Source organism: Apostichopus japonicus, chromosome 15, assembly GCF_037975245.1.
Source record: "Apostichopus japonicus isolate 1M-3 chromosome 15, ASM3797524v1, whole genome shotgun sequence".
NCBI classification, from domain to species: domain Eukaryota; kingdom Metazoa; phylum Echinodermata; class Holothuroidea; order Aspidochirotida; family Stichopodidae; genus Apostichopus; species Apostichopus japonicus.
Genome location: NC_092575.1, coordinates 6,060,689 through 6,080,695, shown reverse-complemented (window position 1 = coordinate 6,080,695; position 20,007 = coordinate 6,060,689). Strand labels below are relative to the sequence as shown.

General features: G+C 39.1%; 2 protein-coding genes across 3 annotated transcripts in view; one reads left to right on the top strand and one right to left on the bottom strand.

Annotated features, from left to right (window-relative positions):
* LOC139980526 (myb-binding protein 1A-like protein) overlaps window positions 1-8,307 on the top strand; it is a 39,996-nt gene extending 31,689 nt beyond the window's left edge. The window contains exon 36 of the mRNA XM_071992224.1: window positions 386-8,307. Within this exon, the coding sequence (XP_071848325.1) occupies window positions 386-437 (52 nt within the window). The 3' untranslated portion in view covers window positions 438-8,307. The remainder of the gene's footprint in view (window positions 1-385) is intronic.
* LOC139980527 (cytospin-A-like) overlaps window positions 4,666-20,007 on the bottom strand; it is a 33,787-nt gene continuing 18,445 nt past the window's right edge. For both annotated transcript variants that reach the window (XM_071992226.1, XM_071992225.1), the window contains exons 2-6: window positions 16,035-18,368; window positions 13,820-13,937; window positions 12,875-12,991; window positions 12,380-12,439; window positions 4,666-8,870 (exon numbers count right to left, since the gene is read on the bottom strand). In XM_071992226.1, the coding sequence (XP_071848327.1) occupies window positions 8,781-8,870; window positions 12,380-12,439; window positions 12,875-12,991; window positions 13,820-13,937; window positions 16,035-18,340 (2,691 nt within the window). In that variant the 5' untranslated portion in view covers window positions 18,341-18,368 and the 3' untranslated portion in view covers window positions 4,666-8,780. The remainder of the gene's footprint in view (window positions 8,871-12,379; window positions 12,440-12,874; window positions 12,992-13,819; window positions 13,938-16,034; window positions 18,369-20,007) is intronic.

Genomic DNA, 20,007 nt, shown 5'->3' with positions numbered 1-20,007 from the left:
TAGTGTGGAAGACTGAAAACTCAACAGAAACATGACAAGAGCGAGTACCAAGTTCTTTAAGTAGAATGCGAGTCTGAGTGCGAGTGCTGAATGAAGAGTACTAAAACATCCGAGTACTTCTCACCGTGTGCGAGTACTACATCACTGTGAAAAACGTCTGAAGTGCTGTTAGAATGAAGTCCTGAAAGTAATTCACTCGTTTGCCGATCCTTGAATGTTTTGGTGAATTGTGGTTGTAGTGTAAACACTACTTCATAAGGAATTTGAATAAACTGTTGAAAATGTGACAGTAATTTTAATCAAAAATTCCACAATATTGAAACTTTACTTTTGGAGAATGTAGAATTAAAGAAATGTCTCAATATTTTGTGATTTTTTTCATCAGGGAAATTAAGAACAAGAGGAAAAGGAAGAGAGGGAAGAAGGACAGAAGATGAAGATGGAATTAATTCATCAAGAAGAAATTTATACTTGAACAAGTCCAGAGGGTGAGATAGCAGAACAGGACTGACGGACCGACCGACTCACCAGTGGATGGTGCAAGGGAACACGTATCAGCAATTAAACAGAGGAAGAGTTTTAAGTGACTTTAAAACATCTTTAACAATCACAAACCATGAGTTTGGAATCAGAGAGACTCGACTCGTCCTCCCCTGCACAATGACTGATCGATGATTAAACACGAAATACTGTTTTTGCTGTTGATGACTGAATCTCATTTCGGTCACATCCCAATATTCTGTGATTGGTCACATTTGTTAAGATCGGGAAGTTTTGGTGGAAACACCAAAAAACTCCCGACTGCCAGTCGAGAGAAACGCTGCCTTTTCAGTTTTCCAGATTGAAGCCGAGGGTCAAGATCTTGATCCGTCGTAGCCCAGCTATCCATGATCATCCATGTAACGACGGTCGAGTCGTGTTGAGTTAAGTATCGATCAGTCTGTCAGTGCGCTACAGGCATTAGAGATATGAGACTGCAGACAACACAATAAGAGCCAGTAAACCTCTGTAGAGCCAAGGGAGCCAAGGGAGCCTCTGTAGAGCCAAGGGTAGAGCCAAGAGCCAAACAGTAGAGCCAAGGGATATAGTCAGGGACAATGTTTGAGTTTTGACTGTTTTATCTGTGTATTGAAAAGTCAAGGTATCTGTGAAAAAAAATTAGTTTTTAAGGAAGTTTCTTTATTTTAATAATAAAACAGGGGTGTGTAGTTTAATTTGGTCCTTCTGTGAGGCCTTATATTGCATTAACACAAATCCCTCGTGTCTATGCCGAGTTTTTGTCGCCACACATCATGTTATCAGACAAAAGTGCAATATTTACAATTTAGGGGGATTGGTTTCATCCAAATCTCCTATTAATAGCACTGAAAATCAAACTTACGTTTTAAAGCAGTAATCTTTGTTTTTATACTTTGCATTTGTCTCCTAGGCACAATTGGATTACAATTAATTAATTATTCTATTAATTATTCAATTAATGAGTAATATTCAGTGGTGGATCCAGGGTCTCTCCAACGGGATCTGGGGAAGGCCGAGGTGACATATGTTGGCCAAGACACAGTAGGCACTATAAAATCGCAGTGCATTTGATAACACCTGTGGAAAGTTAGAAAACCTGCAGATAGTGCATGCTGCATAGTTTTCCAATGTGTACCTTGTTTTGATCAAAATTATCTTTGTAGCTAAGCTTTACTTTCCAACACATTTCAGTACCTCTCTGGTTAACCTGATATTTCTTATTGAAAAATATTGCAAAGGCTTTTTTTGCAGTAAGCAGATCTTCAAAATGGAGAGTAATTTTAAGGTATGAACAGTTGCCATGCCTTCCTGAGTAGTAAATTGGTCGTACTAATATATACTCGCGATGAGAGTGTATCATGAAACAAAAGAAGAAAGGAAATAGCTTTGATTGTTTGCTGTTAACACTCACAAAACCATCTATTCCAAGAATACTGACATTTACAATTCATATGTACAGATGATGAAAAAATTACTCTTCTCTCTTAAATTTGAGAATGTTTTATATTCTGTGGAGACATTTGCATATTCATATAAAAGCATACCTGTAGGAAAAAAAATTTGCACCTGTAGGAAAAAAAATTTGCACGAGAATACAGTGCGCGGTGGAATAAAGATGGTGGATACATTTGCATAGAAAAAGACAGCTTAATAAATAAACCACGAATACATTAGAAGCATTGCAGACTAAACAGTTCACAGATCAGAGACACCAGTTTAAAATTAATTTCCAATATCCAGCCTTGACGTCCATCACTTGTTAACGTAGAATGATAAATTTTTAGCACCGTCACTCAAATGGCTTAACACAGCTGGAACCAAAACGATCAACCCTGCTCCCTTTTCACACTAGGTTTCATCAATAGGTGTTTACTCTAAATACCACAAATGGAGCTTACCGTTTATATAAACTTTAAGGATCGAAACAAGCCTGTTGTCTTTGAAGATATATGTATCTGAATAAAATCTAATGGATGCTTCTGGTTTTATGCAAGCGATAATAAGATGGAAGGGTTCTAAAATTAATGCTTGACATTTTGACAAGGCCCTGGAAGAACCAATATCTTACTACACCTAGATTGAGTGATTTTTATGGTAGGCTGTTAGGTTGCTCAAGGCTTAAGGTTGAAAAATGCCTGCATACCTGATAAGTACAAGGTGGTCGATGGATCATCTTTTGTGGGTCAGAATGAAATCTTGTTTAAGAGACAGGTAGCCTGTTGAGAATCCCTGTACTAGACTACGTTGTATAGAAGTTTGTATTTTCAGACATGACCCAAATTGGCCTTTGGATTAGAGCTAAAAGACATTATGTAACGTGTAAAGCAGCGAAGGCGACATCGCATGAGAAGGATGTGCTTTTACCTAGCTTATGCACATCGAGGTTGAAAATAGGACTATAGTCTTCTGATAGTTCCAAGTAATTGAGTCCAATTTTGAAAATAAATTAACATGATATTTCTTATCATTTTTGTAATTTCTTTGAATCATATTTTAGCATAAATAAAAGAGGGTGAATAAATTAAAGTAGTAAAGTTTGGTGATAATTTCGGTGAATTATTACCTTCTTATTCATTAAAGATTTAAGTCTATACTTGTTTTATCATTTTACATGTTAAATGTTTTATTTAAATTATTTCTCTACGGTTTCTTAGTCTTCTCATTTTTCACAAAAAATACATTTCAGTTGCTCTTAAATATGGACAATTTGAAACCAAGGTAGGTTAACGTAAATTACAATGTGTGCAACCTAACACTGCAACATTAAGGCAGGATATTTTTCTCGATGATAGCAACTGGGTACACAAAAAAAGAAAAAAAAGGGAAGCTATAAGTTATACACCTTTCAGTTAAGCAGGATAGCATACCCTCAAATAAAAGAATAAATGTTGAAGCAAGGTTCTATGAAAACACTGTAAAATAATGTAGCCTCTGTAAGATAACACGTAACCATACGAAAATATAATAAACATAAATATGAGATTTTTACCTTGATCGATTTTAAACAAAACAAACAGCACAATGATTCATGTTTGTATTTTAAACAAACTTTTTATTAATAGCCAGACTTCTCACCTGATAACCTTTTGTGTTGTTTGTATAAGAGGAAAAGCCAAAAGCCAGATTTCTCTAGAAATCTTTTCCCTGTTGGCAAATCGGGTCTGTTTCAAATGAAAAGGTGGTGTGATACCTGGTTACATGTTACGCAAGGTACTGTGGCATATAACAGGTACCCCCAACAAAGAAATGGCTATATAAGGGACCAAACCTAAGATCGCTGGTTTGAATCCCACTTTATTCAAGAATTTCTCTTTTCAAATTTTTGTTTGCATTACCAAATACCAAGTCAGTTCTTTGGCTTCTATTTACTTATAGAACCATTATATTAATGAGATTTATAAATGAGCTAAAACTGCTCAAAAAGTTTGTTAAAAATCCAATTACACAGAAGTAAGTAGTGATCTTCGTATCTTTCCTTTCCACTCTTCCTTACCAGGTTGAAAACACTCAAAAAATGATCACTTTTCAGTGTGATGTCATCATCACGTCATTGAAATAATCTATTATTACTTGGTCCCTATGGTTGAAAGTACAAATCTATAATGTTTTGTTTAAACTTCAAGAAGGAGGAATAATGTAATTACAGGTCTTTACTGCTGTTTCCTACCTGGTTGGAAACTTACGGAAGCACTGATTGGTACTAAGGGTCTTGCTTTGGTAAAACAAAGGAAGATAATTTTGACCTTTACTGTAATATATATGCAGTAATTAGTAAATATATTAGCTAGGTAGATGTTTTCAAAATTGCAACATTATGCATGATAGCATATCACATTAATCCTGTTTTGTTCATATCTGAAAGCACCAAAATACTTCATAACCAAGACTTCATAATTAATAATTAATATAACATTCTACAAGCATCACTATTGAGAATTTAGTTCTAGAAGTACAAACTCCTGAATAACAAAAATGGAAAGTTCTATTGTTTTTGCAAGGAATGCTGTACTTTATCAATTGTTATGGAATGTCAGCTGATAAAAAAAAAACCAGAGGGGAATGGTAGAAATTCGGATGAACAGAGAAGTACAAACCCATTTAGCATTTCTCAAATGGCTCAATTCACTCGAGCAACGACATCAAAAAAATGAATTTGGTCACCGTCAATAAGGAATGTAACATGCATCAGTAAATCTCTGATTTTTTTTCACCATTTCTCCTTGTAACATTTTTTATTTGTTTATTCATAAATTTGGAAACATTTCTTTCAAACAAACCAAACCAACTTCAAGTACAATCGAGTCACATTAAAAACAGTATATAGGCCAAGGCATTAAACTCCTTTAACCAGTCATTTTCACACAATGTGATTCACAGAAAATGGTTCTGTCTTATAGATCTCCATGGATCACCGTAAAGAACGACTGGAATTAATTTAATGCCAAACCTGATAAACTTCACACGACCACTGTTCACTTGTCAGTGTACGTCAGTATTGCTAGTTTGGCATTTTAAAATGCAAAAAAAAGAGAATTTTGACGTATCGCAAATTGCATTGGGAAAACTATATGTCAATCCAATCAGCATTGTGGGGTTTTTTAATTTATTACCACTTCAAGATAAATAGCTGAAAATGGTTGAATGCCCCCAAAAGAATCATTTCAACCATTACATGTTGTTCAGTCTGACTCAAGGTTTCATATAGGGGTGTGCGTTGGTACAAACATTGGAATTTTTTCACCAAAGGTTCATACCTAATGTTCATCTAAGAGACTAGACATCTAGGAGATTAGAGACCCCAATTTGCATAACAAAACAGCTAATTTGTGGGTAGCATTTTTTACCTGATTTGCATCATAGACAAACTGGCAACCCTGGTGTACACAACCAGCAATTAACCTGTATATTGTATGTACACAGCGAATTGTGGAATCTTGCATCAATTGCATAGCAGAAAGCAAAATGATTCTAAACTGTCAGAATAAAGAGAAATGATGATTTCAAAAAGTGAAGGAAAAATTGCAATTGAGCTGGCCTCGGTGAAAAGATAATCACTACGAATTTACTCCTCACATGTGTCATCTGAAAAAGAAATCTATCAGGTATAGCCAAACTAATACTTATATAGCTAGGCCTAGACTAGCAGTGATAGTATTACTACTAGCCTAAGTTATTACTTCTAAGTATAACATTGCCAATGTGTGTAAGCCTAACATAAGGGCCTTACCTTGTAATGAACAGGTTAGGCTGCTGATATTATCGTAGCCTACTTTTTGACATAGAGGATAATGTTATGGATTTGGAAGCAACAGTGTGTTATGAAAGCACTGTGAACAACAGTTTGAAAGCAGTCAGTGGTTTGCATTAATTAAAAAAAAAAATTATGCAGGTACATCTGTACTATCAAGTTAGCAATAGCATGTTAGGATAGCAGGATGTATTCATGAGTGTTAACACCATTATGGCCTAACAGTTGGACTAGGCCCTAGGCTAGATTTTGTGTGTTTACAGTATGTAACTTAGGGTATTGGAATCCAAATAAGATTTACTGCCAATCTCTCTTCAGCAGGGACGTCGCTAGAGGGGGGGTGTGGGGGGGTGTCTCACCCCCCCAATCTTGGTAAAAATGACGATAGTTGGAAAATTTGAGTGCGACAGTCGGAATTTCCGACTGTCGGAATTTCCGATTGTCGCCAGCTTCAATTCGGAATTTCCGACTGTCGCGCTCTAATTTTTCTGACTGTCGCACTCTTATTTTCATATGTTCTTGTAATTTGTGAGTGACATAAAATTTTCGATCAAAATTGACCTTTAATCAGTCATATTTACCACGTTTTCCTGGTCACATTGAGAAATTGTATCTCGCGATCCTTATACTCCACCATACAAAACTTCGTATGATTTTGAATACTCTAAAAAAAAATACAACGTTCGCCAGCTTCATTTCGGAAAATTTATGTATTAATTTTGCTATTGGGTGGGTCGACCCTGTTCGCTAGCTTAAAGTAAGTTCAGGATATACCAGGGACGTAGCCAGGGGGAGCAGGGGAGCGACTGCTCCCCCCCCCCCTTTGAGTGTCGAAAAAAATGTTTAAAAACTACTGTTTTTTAGCATGGTATTTTGTCAGTGCTCTTTTGATCTTGAATACTCGTCAACTCCGTTAACTCGATTATAATCGTAATAACATGCAGGCCTACTGATTCAACTACTTACTTAGTTTGGCAGATGCAATTAGATAAATTTAGCCTATAGCCTATTTCAAACCTACAGTTGGCCACTGCGTAATAAAATACATATTGCCTACCTAACCTCACTCGATGGAATGTCACGAACCGTATGCACAACGACGACGACAAGTTCGTTCTCATCTGTTCTATGATTCGTCCTAAGTTGTTTCACGAACAGCATGTTATGAAGCTAAGCTATCAATCGTACGTGATACGCACTTCCTATAAATAATTATTACACTGTTAATACACGAAGATAACGATATTTTTTTAGGCCACTGCAAATCTGGCTGTCTTACAAAATATGAAAGTTTATATTGTCCATCAATTAAGTTCGTCAAATGTATTTAAGGCCAGACATTGGACAATAAACAAGAATCATCCTTTTGGAAAAATTGTAAAAGAGCACTATGTTTGTCTTTCTGATATATTATGTAAAAGAACATGTAAAAGAATTCAAACAGGAAACAAAATCTACTGATAATATGATATCATATGATAATGATGAAACTGGCAACAAATTGCACCAGATCGCATCTAAGGACCTTCAATTGTTCAAAAAACAAAGGGGAGGGGGACACCCCCTCCCCTTAGACCCCTCCCCCATATCAATCGCAAAAAGTGCTTCCCCTTTCAAATTCCTGGCTACGACGTTGGGATATACATTGTCTCTATGGTATACAATTAAAACACTCAATGCTAATCTACGGAAGTTTAAAAGTGCCATCAACATAAGCAAAAACTTTGCCCCATAAGGTACAAATGTATTGAAAAAAGTTCGGAACAAAAGTGCAGTCGCGAAAGATGGGGTGTCTGACTGACACTGACCTTATCGTTGACGATGAGTGCCGGGGGGGGGGGGTACAAGGCAGCAGTCGGAATTTTCTGACTCCAAAACCCATCCAGTTGGAATTTCAGCCACTACACCCCCCCAATCATCAGGCCTTAGCTACGTCCCTGCTCTTCAGAAGTTCTAAGTCACGCTGACCCACAATCAATTTCAACTGCTAGTGGCATCTCTGATCACATAACCTATTTGATGGGGGCAGGAGCATTTCTACTGCCAGGTGTTAATGATGGATTTACCTTAAGTAGGCCTACCAGTAGTGATCTCTTTTATATTAAAGAATTAGAAAAGTTAATCCATCCAAAGCCAAGCTTGAAATTTCATACTAATAATATGTGGAAGCCATTTGATCATTTACAACTTATGAGGTAAATTCTAGAAACTGGTCACAAACTAATCAAACTAAAATTTGCAGGTAATTGATAACACCACATGATAAAATGCCCACGCTTAATATTTTAATAATTAGTGAGACAACAACATAATTAGTGGAAGACAAAATTTGTACATGAAGTTATGTTTGTCTGCTGATTGATTGATCAGGAGAATAAATCGTTAAAGGCAAGACTAGTTTTTGTTCTTAATTACTGTTGAAATGCACTAATACCGTATTAAACCCAGGGATTAATTTAATCGGTATCAGAAAGCAAAATGCAAAATGGGCAAATTGCTTAAACAGATGTATAGCAGCTTTTGTGTACATATAGCACCACGCCATTTCTTCAGTACGGTATGAGAAACGAAACTTCATAAACTCGGGACCACAAAAACAAATTTATGTGACCACTAATAAATACATATGTTTCCCTGGAAGCACCTTTAATATGTGAGGGAAATAATTCCTGCAGCAATGAATGAGAACTTGTGTCAATACAGGAGTGACAAGATCATAAAAAATGCTGCAAAATAATCTTTCTTCATCTTTGAAGAGAACTATTTTGCTAGAAGAGATTAGAGAAGTGTTGCTATTCACTGCAATACCCTTGTTCCAAATCAGCGGTTCAACTCTTTAATCGTCCCATATCTGGTCTACGATGGGATTTGATGAAAGAAGGTTGTACCACGCAGGATAGCTGACAATTACTCTCAGATGTTCACGTCTCCTAGAAACATTTATCTTTCGGTACCTGACCTTCAGTGGAGATGTAACATTGTCCGTATCTGACGATTTCGTCGGTGATCTCGTTCATGTTCCAAACTTCTTATATATGTTGGTGACATAAGCCAAGATGGACTGCCAATCGGGGCGTTCCATCTTTACCATGTCATCGATATCCTGTGATGAGGAAAAAAGAAAAATAATTAGCCAAGTTCTTGGAGGAGTGGATGGGGGGTTAGGGTTGACAAGAAGATTATAACAAGGCAGCATGTGAGATTTGTTGACAATGATACAGTTCTTGTGTGAGTGTGTTTGTATGTGTGTTTCTGAAGCCTTGCTTGTATGTACATGATATCTCAACAAGGTAAAAGTGGAGTCCCTTACTATGTGGATGACCCAGAATGAGTTCAACAAGCTAATTGAGGTCAAAGGTCATACAAAGCCAAGAGAGTGCAGTATTTGAAAATATTGTAAACATGGTATCTCAAGACGCGAGCTTCAGATTCCTCAAAGGGTCGGCAAATTAAGTCATAGAAACCTCAATAGAATTTTGCATTCTGGTTAACACGTGCAGCAAGGGACATTGTCAAAGCATGCAGCAAGGGATATAGTCATAGCATGCAGCAAGGGATATAGTCATAGCATGCAGCAAGGGATATAGTCATAGCATGCAGCGAGGGACATTGTCATAACATGCAGCGAGGGAATTTGTCATAGCATGCAGCGAGGGACATTGTCATAGCATGCAGCAAGGGAATTTGTCATAGCATGCAATGAGGGACATTGTAATAGCATGCAGCAAGGGATATAGTCATAGCATGCAGCGAGGACATTGTCATAGCATGCAGCGAGGGACATTGTCATAGCATGCAGCGAGGGACATTGTCATAGCATGCAGCGAGGGACATTGTCATAGCATGCAGCGAGGGGCATTGTCATAGCATGCAGCGAGGGACATTGTCATAGCATGCAGCGAGGGGCATTGTCATAGCATGCAGCGAGGGACATTGTCATAGCATGCTGCAAGGGACATAGTCATAGCATGCAGTAGGGGACATTGTCCTAGCATGCAGCGAGGGACATTGTCATAGCATACAGCAAGGGACATAGTCATAGCATGCAGCAAGGGACATTGTCATAGCATGCAGCGAGAGACATTGTCATAGCATACAGCAAGGGATAGTGTCATAGCATACAGCAAGAGACATTGTCATAGCATGCAGCAATGGACATTATCATAGCATGCAGCAATGGACATTGTCATAGCATGCAGTGAGGGACATTGTCATAGCATGCAGCGAGGGACATTGTCATAGCATGCAGCGAGGGACATTGTCATAGCATGCAGCGAGGCACATTGTCATAGCATGCAGCAAGGGTACATAGTCATAGCATGCAGCAAGGGACATTGTCATAGCATGCTGCAAGGGATATAGTCATAGCATGCAGCAAGACATTGTCATAGCATGCAGCAATGGACATTGTCATAGCATGCAGCGAGGGACATTGTCATAGCATGCAGCGAGGGACATTGTCATAGCATGCTGCAAGGGATATAGTCATAGCATGCAGCAAGACATTGTCATAGCATGCAGCAATGGACATTGTCATAGCATGCAGCGAGGGACATTGTCATAGCATACAGCAAGGGACATAGTCATAGCATGCAGCGAGGGACATTGTCATAGCATGATGCGAGAGACATTGTCATAGCATGCAGCGAGGGAAATTGTCATAGCATTAGCAAGGGACATTGTCATAGGCTACAAGGGACATGTCATAGCATGCTGCAAGGGATATTGTCATAGCATATTAGAGAGTCCTTGCTCATCACTACTCCTGAACTTGTTTGTTACCGATCACTTCCTATTTCTCTTAATCTCTTCACACAACATTTCCTGTATTAATCAAAGCTTTTAAAACCATTACTTTTCTCAACATAGTCACCTTAGGTCCTATCCTATCCTATGTTTATAATAAGTCGCACATTTCCTGTCAATTTCTCACTTACGCATGTTAATTTCCGCTGTTAATTAACAGGGATCTGTTCTGAATTCGAGAAACATTAGTGAATTCAGGAAAGACCAAATCCTGTGGCATCAGGAAGTAACTTTGAATTCACATTTTGCATATCCTCCATCTGCTACCTTCAATTCGTTCTTAAGTGTATTTTGAAAATGAGAACACCCTATTATTTACCCCATATTTTCTCAGGCACTCTTCCATATTTTCCCAGATCCCCTTAATGACCCTGGACTGAATGGATATAGACCCCCTGACCCGCCCCCCTCCCTCCCCCTGTCATAAGAGGGAGAAGCGATGGGATGTTAACAGTTTGAAAACTTTGGTCATCACCTTTACCAAACTTAACAAGTTTTTCACAAAATAAGACACCCTCCTAGATTTTACCACCAAGTGGATGTTAATGAGCCAAGTTAATTAGTGAAATAGTGATTGATTCCCACCTTTTGTCAGTCTTGGAACTTGTTCATGCCACATTCATCACACGCACACAAGCAACATGGCAAACATTTTCCAAACTTTTACTTACATTACTTCGAAATTAACTTTTATATCATTATTTTGAAATGAAAGTTAATGAATTATTTATTTTTGATTATTAGATTTTACTACCAAGTGGATGTTAATGAGCCAATTTAATTAGTGAAGTGGTAATTAATTCCCACTGTTTGTCAGTCTTGACTCTTTTCTTGTCACAATAATCACACGCACCAAACTTTCCCCAAAATTTCCCTCACTTTTTACTTACATTATTTTGAAATGAATTTTCACATCATTACTTTGAAATGAAAGTTAATGAGTAACATTGTTTTTTCCATGTCAGTGTAGAATGGTATCATGAAAAAATTAACTTAGAAATCTGGCAGTTAGGGTTTTTAATTACAGTATAAGCAAATGACACATAGGAATGAGACCTGGGAAGTTGAAAATAAATATGGAGAAAGAACAGGATCTGTAAAACAGCCACAAATCACATTCAGTCACTTTTTTACTTTTCCATGAGTGTCTTTACTTCCTCATACTAGTCTGAAAATATTGCTTTAAAGGCCGTGCAAAGCAAAAGTTAAATATTGAAAAAACTAACAAAGAGAACTAAATATCATAAGTGACACGACTCCTGTAGAGAAAGCAATTTCATTTTAACAATGAAAACTAATTCATATAAAAGAACATGTAAACAGACATGTTGACTCATATCGAAGCATTTAAAGAAACCCTGGGGAGTTTTTTTAGGTCAACAGGGGTCAAAGCTGGAAATCCTTGTAAACATGATATAACACATAAAGCTTTGATGAACCTTCACATTTGATGGGTAGTAGTGTAGGAACCTTGCTGATAATGGAGTCAACAATGGTTATAACATTGTGCATGTTTAGTTTGATTAAAAGTCTCATGTCACAAAGTGGAAAGGAAATCACTAAGCCAGTTGGCTGAGATGCCAAAATGGCTGTGTGAAATCAAATCCCAAGAGCCCCTGTATTAGTGTATATCACTCTGCCAGTCAAGTAAGGTAGTTGGAATAAGTGGTGAAAGTCACCTATCTACAGACAAATTTGTTTTACAAACCTTTTAGTAAGATAAAGAGTAATACGAAGCTAACTAGCCATAAGACAATATAACTAAAGTACGCATCTTTTGCCCTACAGACAGAAATCAGGACTCACCAGAATAGAGACCACACCGTAACTTTCTGCAGCTTTGAAGGCAACTGTGAAATTACGCCTCTGTGAACAGAACAATAAATAAATAGAACAATAAATAAACAATAAATAGGTGTATCCACAGTCTCAATCTAACTGTCAGATCATATCAAAAATTATTTGTGATGGTCATAAATTCAATTGGTAATTCTTTTCATAACATTCAAATCTGAAGCAACTCAATACATATTAATACATGACACTCTCTGAGGAGGTAAAAAGGGGTGGGGTGGGAGGGGGAGGGGGTGCATTAATAAAATTGTTACCAATGGCTGTAAGAATGTACAGGTCTCGGACAGGGGTAAGAGAGGAGTGAGGTAAATTCACCTCACACAAGTGGTTTGCCTATAAATCATCACACACAATCGTCACCCACAGTGGCAGTCACTTTTAACAGGGGTGATGCTTTCCCTATGGGGTTATAGCTTAGAGATATATTTTACAGTTGAAATATCTTACTTTATCTTGACCGTTCAAGTCATCGTAAGGTATCTTCGATGGTATGAAGTTGTGGAGAAGAGCGCAAAAGGCTAGTCCGTCGTTCCAACTGCTGCTGAAATTTGTAACGTCTGTGCCCTGAAGAAATGTCAAATGTAAAACACTAACAGCGAGGCATTGACATATATATATTTATATCAATTTTCCCATTTTTTGGACGTTCTTTAGCGAAAAAGCCTGTTTAAATATAAGTTTGCAAATGACATGCTACCCTTTTAATGACTTTCTTACGAAAGCATTAATTCCCTTGACCAGAAACATGTTTACTATTCTTTTGTCTCAGATAAAGCAATTGACTTCTAAATAAACAGAATGATCTGTAGAGTTAGTTACCTGCAGACTGTTAAGTATTCTGTTAGTCTTAACCAGTGACAGCTGCTTGCAAAAAAGGTTACAGACAGAATTGATTCCCATGTGATTAGTCTTCTTTTGTTACAGAATAATGGAGCAAATTTCATACATCAAAAGGTTCTCCATATTTCTTTTTTATGAATTAAGTGAGACATGAAAATTTGAGGGACTTCCCATAAGCCTTCACTCTTAATTCACTGTCATCTTTCGAGAGCCTAACTTGCAGCCTTAACCTCTGAGAATTCTTGATTCACAAAATTCCAAAAGTAAACAAGCTTTAAACAATTTTTAAAGTTTTTTGGTCACAAAGATGATGCAGTGAATTGAGTCAATGCCATGATTTGAGTCAGGAAAACCTGGTATTGACTTGACCCGAGTCAGGAAAGCCACTGGCAATGAGTCAACCCCGAGTCAGGTAAATGTACTGGTATCGACTCGACCCGAGCCGAGAAATTCATCGGCAATGACTTGACTCGATCTGCAAGAGAACTTTATACTCGGTCACTTCTCTGACAGTGACCAGTCACATCTCGGCATTATCATGGCTGGACTCACCTTGTACCCCTGTGTCTTAAGCTGACACCATTTAAGGAGGGCGTTCCTCTTAGATCCTCCTCCACCGTATCGGTTCACCAGAGCTGAGAGGGGATCATTTTTTATCTCTGCAGAATCTCTGAAAGAAAGAAAGAACGAGACATTTAAACAGATGAGCCATCATTTGACGGACATAGATGTCCGTGTTGGGGTGTAACCAGGAATTATCCTCATTGAAACAGATGAGCCATCATTTGACTGACATAGATGTCCCTGTTGGGGTGTAACCACAAATAAACCTCATCCTCGGCCAGCGACTAATTATCGTTATTATGAAGCACTCCTGAGGATGTGAATAGTAATTTCTGTAATCATTTTCCTGTTCATAACTTTATGTCTCATTAAAGCAAATATCATCCACACCCATCCCGGACATCATTATCGGTCCTGTCATGTCGTGTCATGTCATGTCATGTCGAAGTCATGTCGTCTCTATTATCACACCCCTCCTCGTCTCTCTCCCCCCCCCCCTCAACACACACATTCTCCTACTTTCCTGCTGCTTCTACATTAAACTTTCTTGGACGTAGTTCATCGGTATAATAGGTCCCCCATCATGCAAATTTTTGCAGTAGAAAGTAAAAGTGAAACCCCAAACAGGATAGAAGTGTAATCACAACAGCATTCTTTATTGGGAATAGAAACTGGACTAAAGTTAAAAGATTAAACAGTGCAGTGCACTTTTCCAAATATAACGAACAAATTTCAGTATTTTACACCTTAGCGGCAAAACAAGCTACCAAGCTGTGGATCGATTTTTGGCATTCTCTGTATCCAAATGCCAAAATTGTCGTCCATTTTCAAATGCAGCATCTTTGAGTATTCTCATCCGACAATTCCAAACCAACAACATATGACCAACATCGGGTAACTTGTCATTATTGATTCACACAAAAGCATGGTCCAGTCTAAGTTGAGAGGAAACAGCTCACCAAAATTTTGTCCCAATACTACTTTATATTGTGCAAGAATTTACTTAAATATCACCCCCATGCATGAGTTGAACATAGAGATGTTTATATGACTCGCAAAATAATAACTATATATACGAATGCAACTACATTCTCTGATATTTCTATCTACGCTCTTATTTAATAAGCAGTGATAGAATATATATGCAAACCCCAAGTCACATTCAGTATATAATATGCAAAACTATGTGCTAACCTGTACAGGAAGAGCATACAATTTAACTTGAACATCAAAACATCAAACTGCAGACTGTCTTATCAGAAACATAACTGTCGATAGCAACCAGTTCTACTCTTTTTATGCTTTCTTGCTACTATTACAATCCTAGTTATGACAAGACTTAATATTTACACAGATGGTTCCAATCATTCATAATTAACGTGGAAATGATCGACGATCAACCCTCTTCAAGTGGTTATTTACGATGGAGAGGTTTTCATACGGAGGAAATGATCGTTTTCCAATGGATGAATAACTTCCTTGGTGTGAGTGTTTGATGCAGGGTATTCATATATGTTTGTACGATGATAGAACCAACTCCTCTACCTTCAGTAACAGGATAATGTAATAGTCTATCAAACTAATTTGAAGCAGTCAGTTTAGCCAGGCATTAAAATAGCTCATTAAGTAAAATTAGAAAACCTATAATATCAATAAAGGTGTCTTTTCCAAAATTTATTTTTAGAACTGCAATGCCGCAGGCATCCGCATTCAGGTGCAAGCTGTGAATACAACCCTATGAACTGAAATAAGCAGCATGAGAACGTATGGTCCGTGCTTAAGCAAACTGCTTAACACACTTAGACACCGTTCAACATATTATTGTATTTTGTCTCTTTATCCATTGATATGTTAATGAGCAAGTGACACTTTTTTTCATATGTAGTGTGTTAATAGCAAGTAATTTAAAAAAAATTCTCTCAATTCTTTGTAATATGATTTGACTAGTTCAGCTATTCTAAACTCTTCAATGAGTTCAAAGGTTTTTTTTGTTTTGTTTACTAGTAAACAAGTTTTGATTGACAAATAGATTCCCACTTTATTCCAGATAACCCCAGAACACTTGATTATTTGGCTCAGGGCAATTTTTAAAGCCAACAAGTTGAATTAGCTTTTTGCCTGCTCTCTCTGGCCATTGAAATCTACTTGTACTAGCAGCATCAATAAATAGTCTGATATCATTTCAATATCCTTACAATCTTACCTTCTAGCTGTTGTTGTGGACGATGATACTGTGGATGATGTCGCTACCTTGGTGGAAGGGATCGGACTACTCTGATCCCTCGATGATATTGTTTGCGGTAATCTCCCTCCTAGCTCACTCCGACGGTACAAGACGTTGCCGATGGTCTGTCTTGCATCCGAGCGGGTAACCGCGGTTCGGTACTCCTGGGATCTACTTGAACCGACGACCGATCTTCTCGTCTCTTTCGCCGATGAATTTTCCTCCAGGGTTCTCTGTTTGCCAATTGATCCAGTGGACTTGCGATCGGAGGGAATAGGCAGCTGAACCGTAGCGGAACGGCGCAGTTTACTGTCGTGGGTTCGAATACCACTGCCGGAACGAGAGTCCAGGGATGATCGCGGACTCGAAGAATTCCTTCGGGAGAGAGGCTCTCTGGTGGTCGGAGAAAAGATGGGACTGCTGGGTACCTTGGGGGCGTCCCCGACGGAATCTCGTTCGATGGTCTGTATTATATTCTGGACCGATATTTTGACGTTATTAGAACCGTTCTGGGCCGGCTTACGTAAGCCAGTGAGTCGGAGTTTATCCTTCTCGGTGCTCACGTGGAAACTCTGACTCCTCAATTGAATCTCGGAATCTCCACCGCTGGGAGGTCTGATCGGCAATTCGATCGACGATCTGTTTTTATCCCTCTTGACTTTATCGAGCTCTGCCGTCAGACTCTTCACCTTCTCTAGTAATTCCCCGTTCTCTGTCTCCAGCCTCTTGACCTCGTCCTGGGCCTCTTCTCTGTAATCGTTGGCTATCTTCACCGTCTGTTGGAGATCTCTCTGGAATTGAACCCACTCTTTCGTATCTTTGGCGCTGTTCCTCTTGATATCTCCCAGGTCCCTCTGCATCTCCTGCTTCTCTTTCCTCAGACACTCCACCGCCTCGTTCAGATCCGCGATCGTCTTGATGTGCTGCTGTTTGTCGTAGTCCAGCCGATCGCACGTGTCCTCCAACTCCAGGCAGGCCTCCCTCATCCGAGAGTAATCGTGCTCCAACGCCTCCTTGTAGGCCTCCTGTTCTCTCAGGATCTCGTTGTAGGATGCCATCTCCTCCTCGAATCTCTGCCTGCTGACCTCGTACTGGTATTCGATCCTCTCCAGCTCCAACTGCAGTTTCTCGGCGTGGTTGTTGCTTTCGTTCAGAGCTTCCTCCAGCTCTCTGCACCTCAGTTCCAACACCTCTCTATCCTGGCTTCCACTGTTCAGAAGTAACTCGAGATTCAGCTTGCCCTCTGGATCCTGATGTTTGAACAGTTCTGCCAGCTTGACTCGTTCCGACTCCAACATGTCCTGGTGTTTCTCTAATTCTACTTGAATACCAGCCAATTTGGCTCTCAACACTGTACCCTTTTGTTCAAGATCCTTTTTATCTTCAAACACTCTTTGCATGGATTGTTCTAATTGATTTATCTTGTCGTTTCTGTTCTCCTCTTCCAAGTCCCTCCTCAAACTATGTTCTTTCAGGATGGAGAGCATGTGAGCTCTGGCCGTCCCCGAATCGGCCAGATCCTTCACGTTTCCCTCCTCGTCGGTCCTCGAGATATCCAAATCTTGAAACTCCTCCAGACTGTATTTCACCTCGTTCTCGTCGAGGGCGGTCTTCAGATTCTCGCAGACCTCTTTCAACCTCTCCATCTTCCTCAGCTGAGAGATTAAGGCGTCCAAGATCAAACCTTTGTCCTCCGTCAGTTTTTCGTTGCCGAAGGTGAGGTCGGTGACGCTCTGCTGGAGGTCGGAGAGTTCTTTCAAGGTGGCCTGGAGTTCCTCGTTGACGCTGTAGTGGTTCTCCTCCATCTGTTGTATTCTATCCTGCAGGCACGCCACCGACCCTTCCTCGCTGCTGTGGACGTCCCAGTTAGGGTCCGACGCCTGACCGGCGCCGTCCTCACAGAGAAACGACGCCGACCCCTCCGAGGAAGACGAGGGGAACCCTGGCAGGACCGGGTCGCCGTTGTTATCGACCATGACGTACCCGTTTTGATTCGGATGAGGTACAGACGGTTCCTCCTCCTCCTGCTCCTCCTCCTGAGTGGCTCCCTTCTCCGTCTCCTCATCGTTTCTTTCGTCCAGCCCAAGCATCGCGGCTTTCTCGCTGTCCGTGCGAGAGTCCTGTTCTATGACGTCGTTAGCTTTGTACTTCAGTTGTCTGTTCTCCTGTTTTAGGACCTCCAGTTGGTTTCTCATGGAAGTGTTCTCCTGCTGGGTCTGTTGCAGAAGCTCCTGAATTTCCTCCCACCCAGAACTGTCTGCTTTGCTACACCCATTCTGAGTCATCTTCACTGGTTAGTCAAGGACTGGACACCTGTAAACAAAAAACAAGTCAGAAAATATACATGATGTATGGAAGATGGCCCAAAAAAAAATTGGAATGATATAGCAATTTATCAAATAAATAGCCTTTCATATTTCTCAGAATTAAGGATTAATTCCAGTTGTCCTAGTGTTTAACATACGGTTAGTTCGACAAAATAACGCGAGACTGAAGGGATTGGGGGGGTGGGATAAAACAGCAAGTGTATAATTTAGGAAAGGAGCATGGTAGATTAAATGTTGATTGGCGAGGCTGATCAAACGTGTGGCAGATTTCTTGTATAAATCATGTTATAAAAGTTAATACTCTGCCAAAATTTTGAAAGAGCAGGGCATTCTATGCTATTCTCCCTTAGCAAATACTACTCTTAGCTGCCCTGAAGTATGCCTAATGATGCACTTATCTATGAATGTTGACTAATTCAAACACTTTCCATACTGTACATTTCTTTTATTGATTTCCATTCTTTCTGATTTCATGTGCAAATCTCTAATGCAAACTGTCTCTCAATCCACAAATATTGAACTTTAAGTCCAAGGATTCCCGGACGAGATACTACACAGTACTACACCATTGTTTAATAACACAGTACGTGCAATGGCATTTAATTAATTCATCCCTCACGATTTCAACCACCAGATTGGTAATCAAAAGTCGGCCCACACTGCAGTGAACCGACTCAAAGATTATAACTGCTGTATAGGAGGCAAGACAATTACATTATTCTACAATTATGACATTTTAATATATGATAATTAAATAAAAACAGTCCATAGGAGGCATACAGAGTAAAAAGACAATGTTATCTAGGGTTTTGTCATGCTAAATACAGTAATTAATAGCAATAAGACAACAGTAACAGAATATACAACTTTAGATTTACCATATAGCATACAGTACTATAGAGTGCAATACTACATAATGGGTAGACTACTGGTTTCATAGAATGAATCAAGTCTCTTTCCAAACACTTATTGAGAAAGGATATTGAGGGGGGGGGGGGGTGGGAGGGGTAGCAGGGAGTAAGGTATGGAGGACACAGTGAAGGGAATGAGAGTATAAGTTCAGAAGAACACCAACTAAAGGGGTCATATATAATGAATGGGCTATAAACAATCTGTGTGCTAAATTTCCAGCACTGGATAAATGACCATGGTAATGTCTACAGAATGTAACATTTGTGGTTCCCACAATCATATTAGTTGTTACAATGTCGGTTCTGATGCAAGGTAAATTATTCATTCCATTATCTATTACACAAGTGAGTGACACACTTTGAGGGTTCTAGTAATTATATTGTGAATCTTTGAAACATCATAACAGCAAAAAAAAAAAAATTTCAGTTTATTAGTAGTATCTTTTGAACTGTGTCAGTAAGCACAATACTAGTATCAGCATATCATTAGTTGAGGATGCACAGCAATACTTCCATACATACATACATGTACACCCACACATACACACACACATACACCCACACACATACATACACACACACATACACACCGGCCTACATACATGTGTGTGAACATCTATATCCTGAATATCCTGGTTATTATCAGATACTGTCCATATCAACCTATCCACAGCTCTGACATCCACAACTCTGATTCCCTAGCCATGAGAGCAT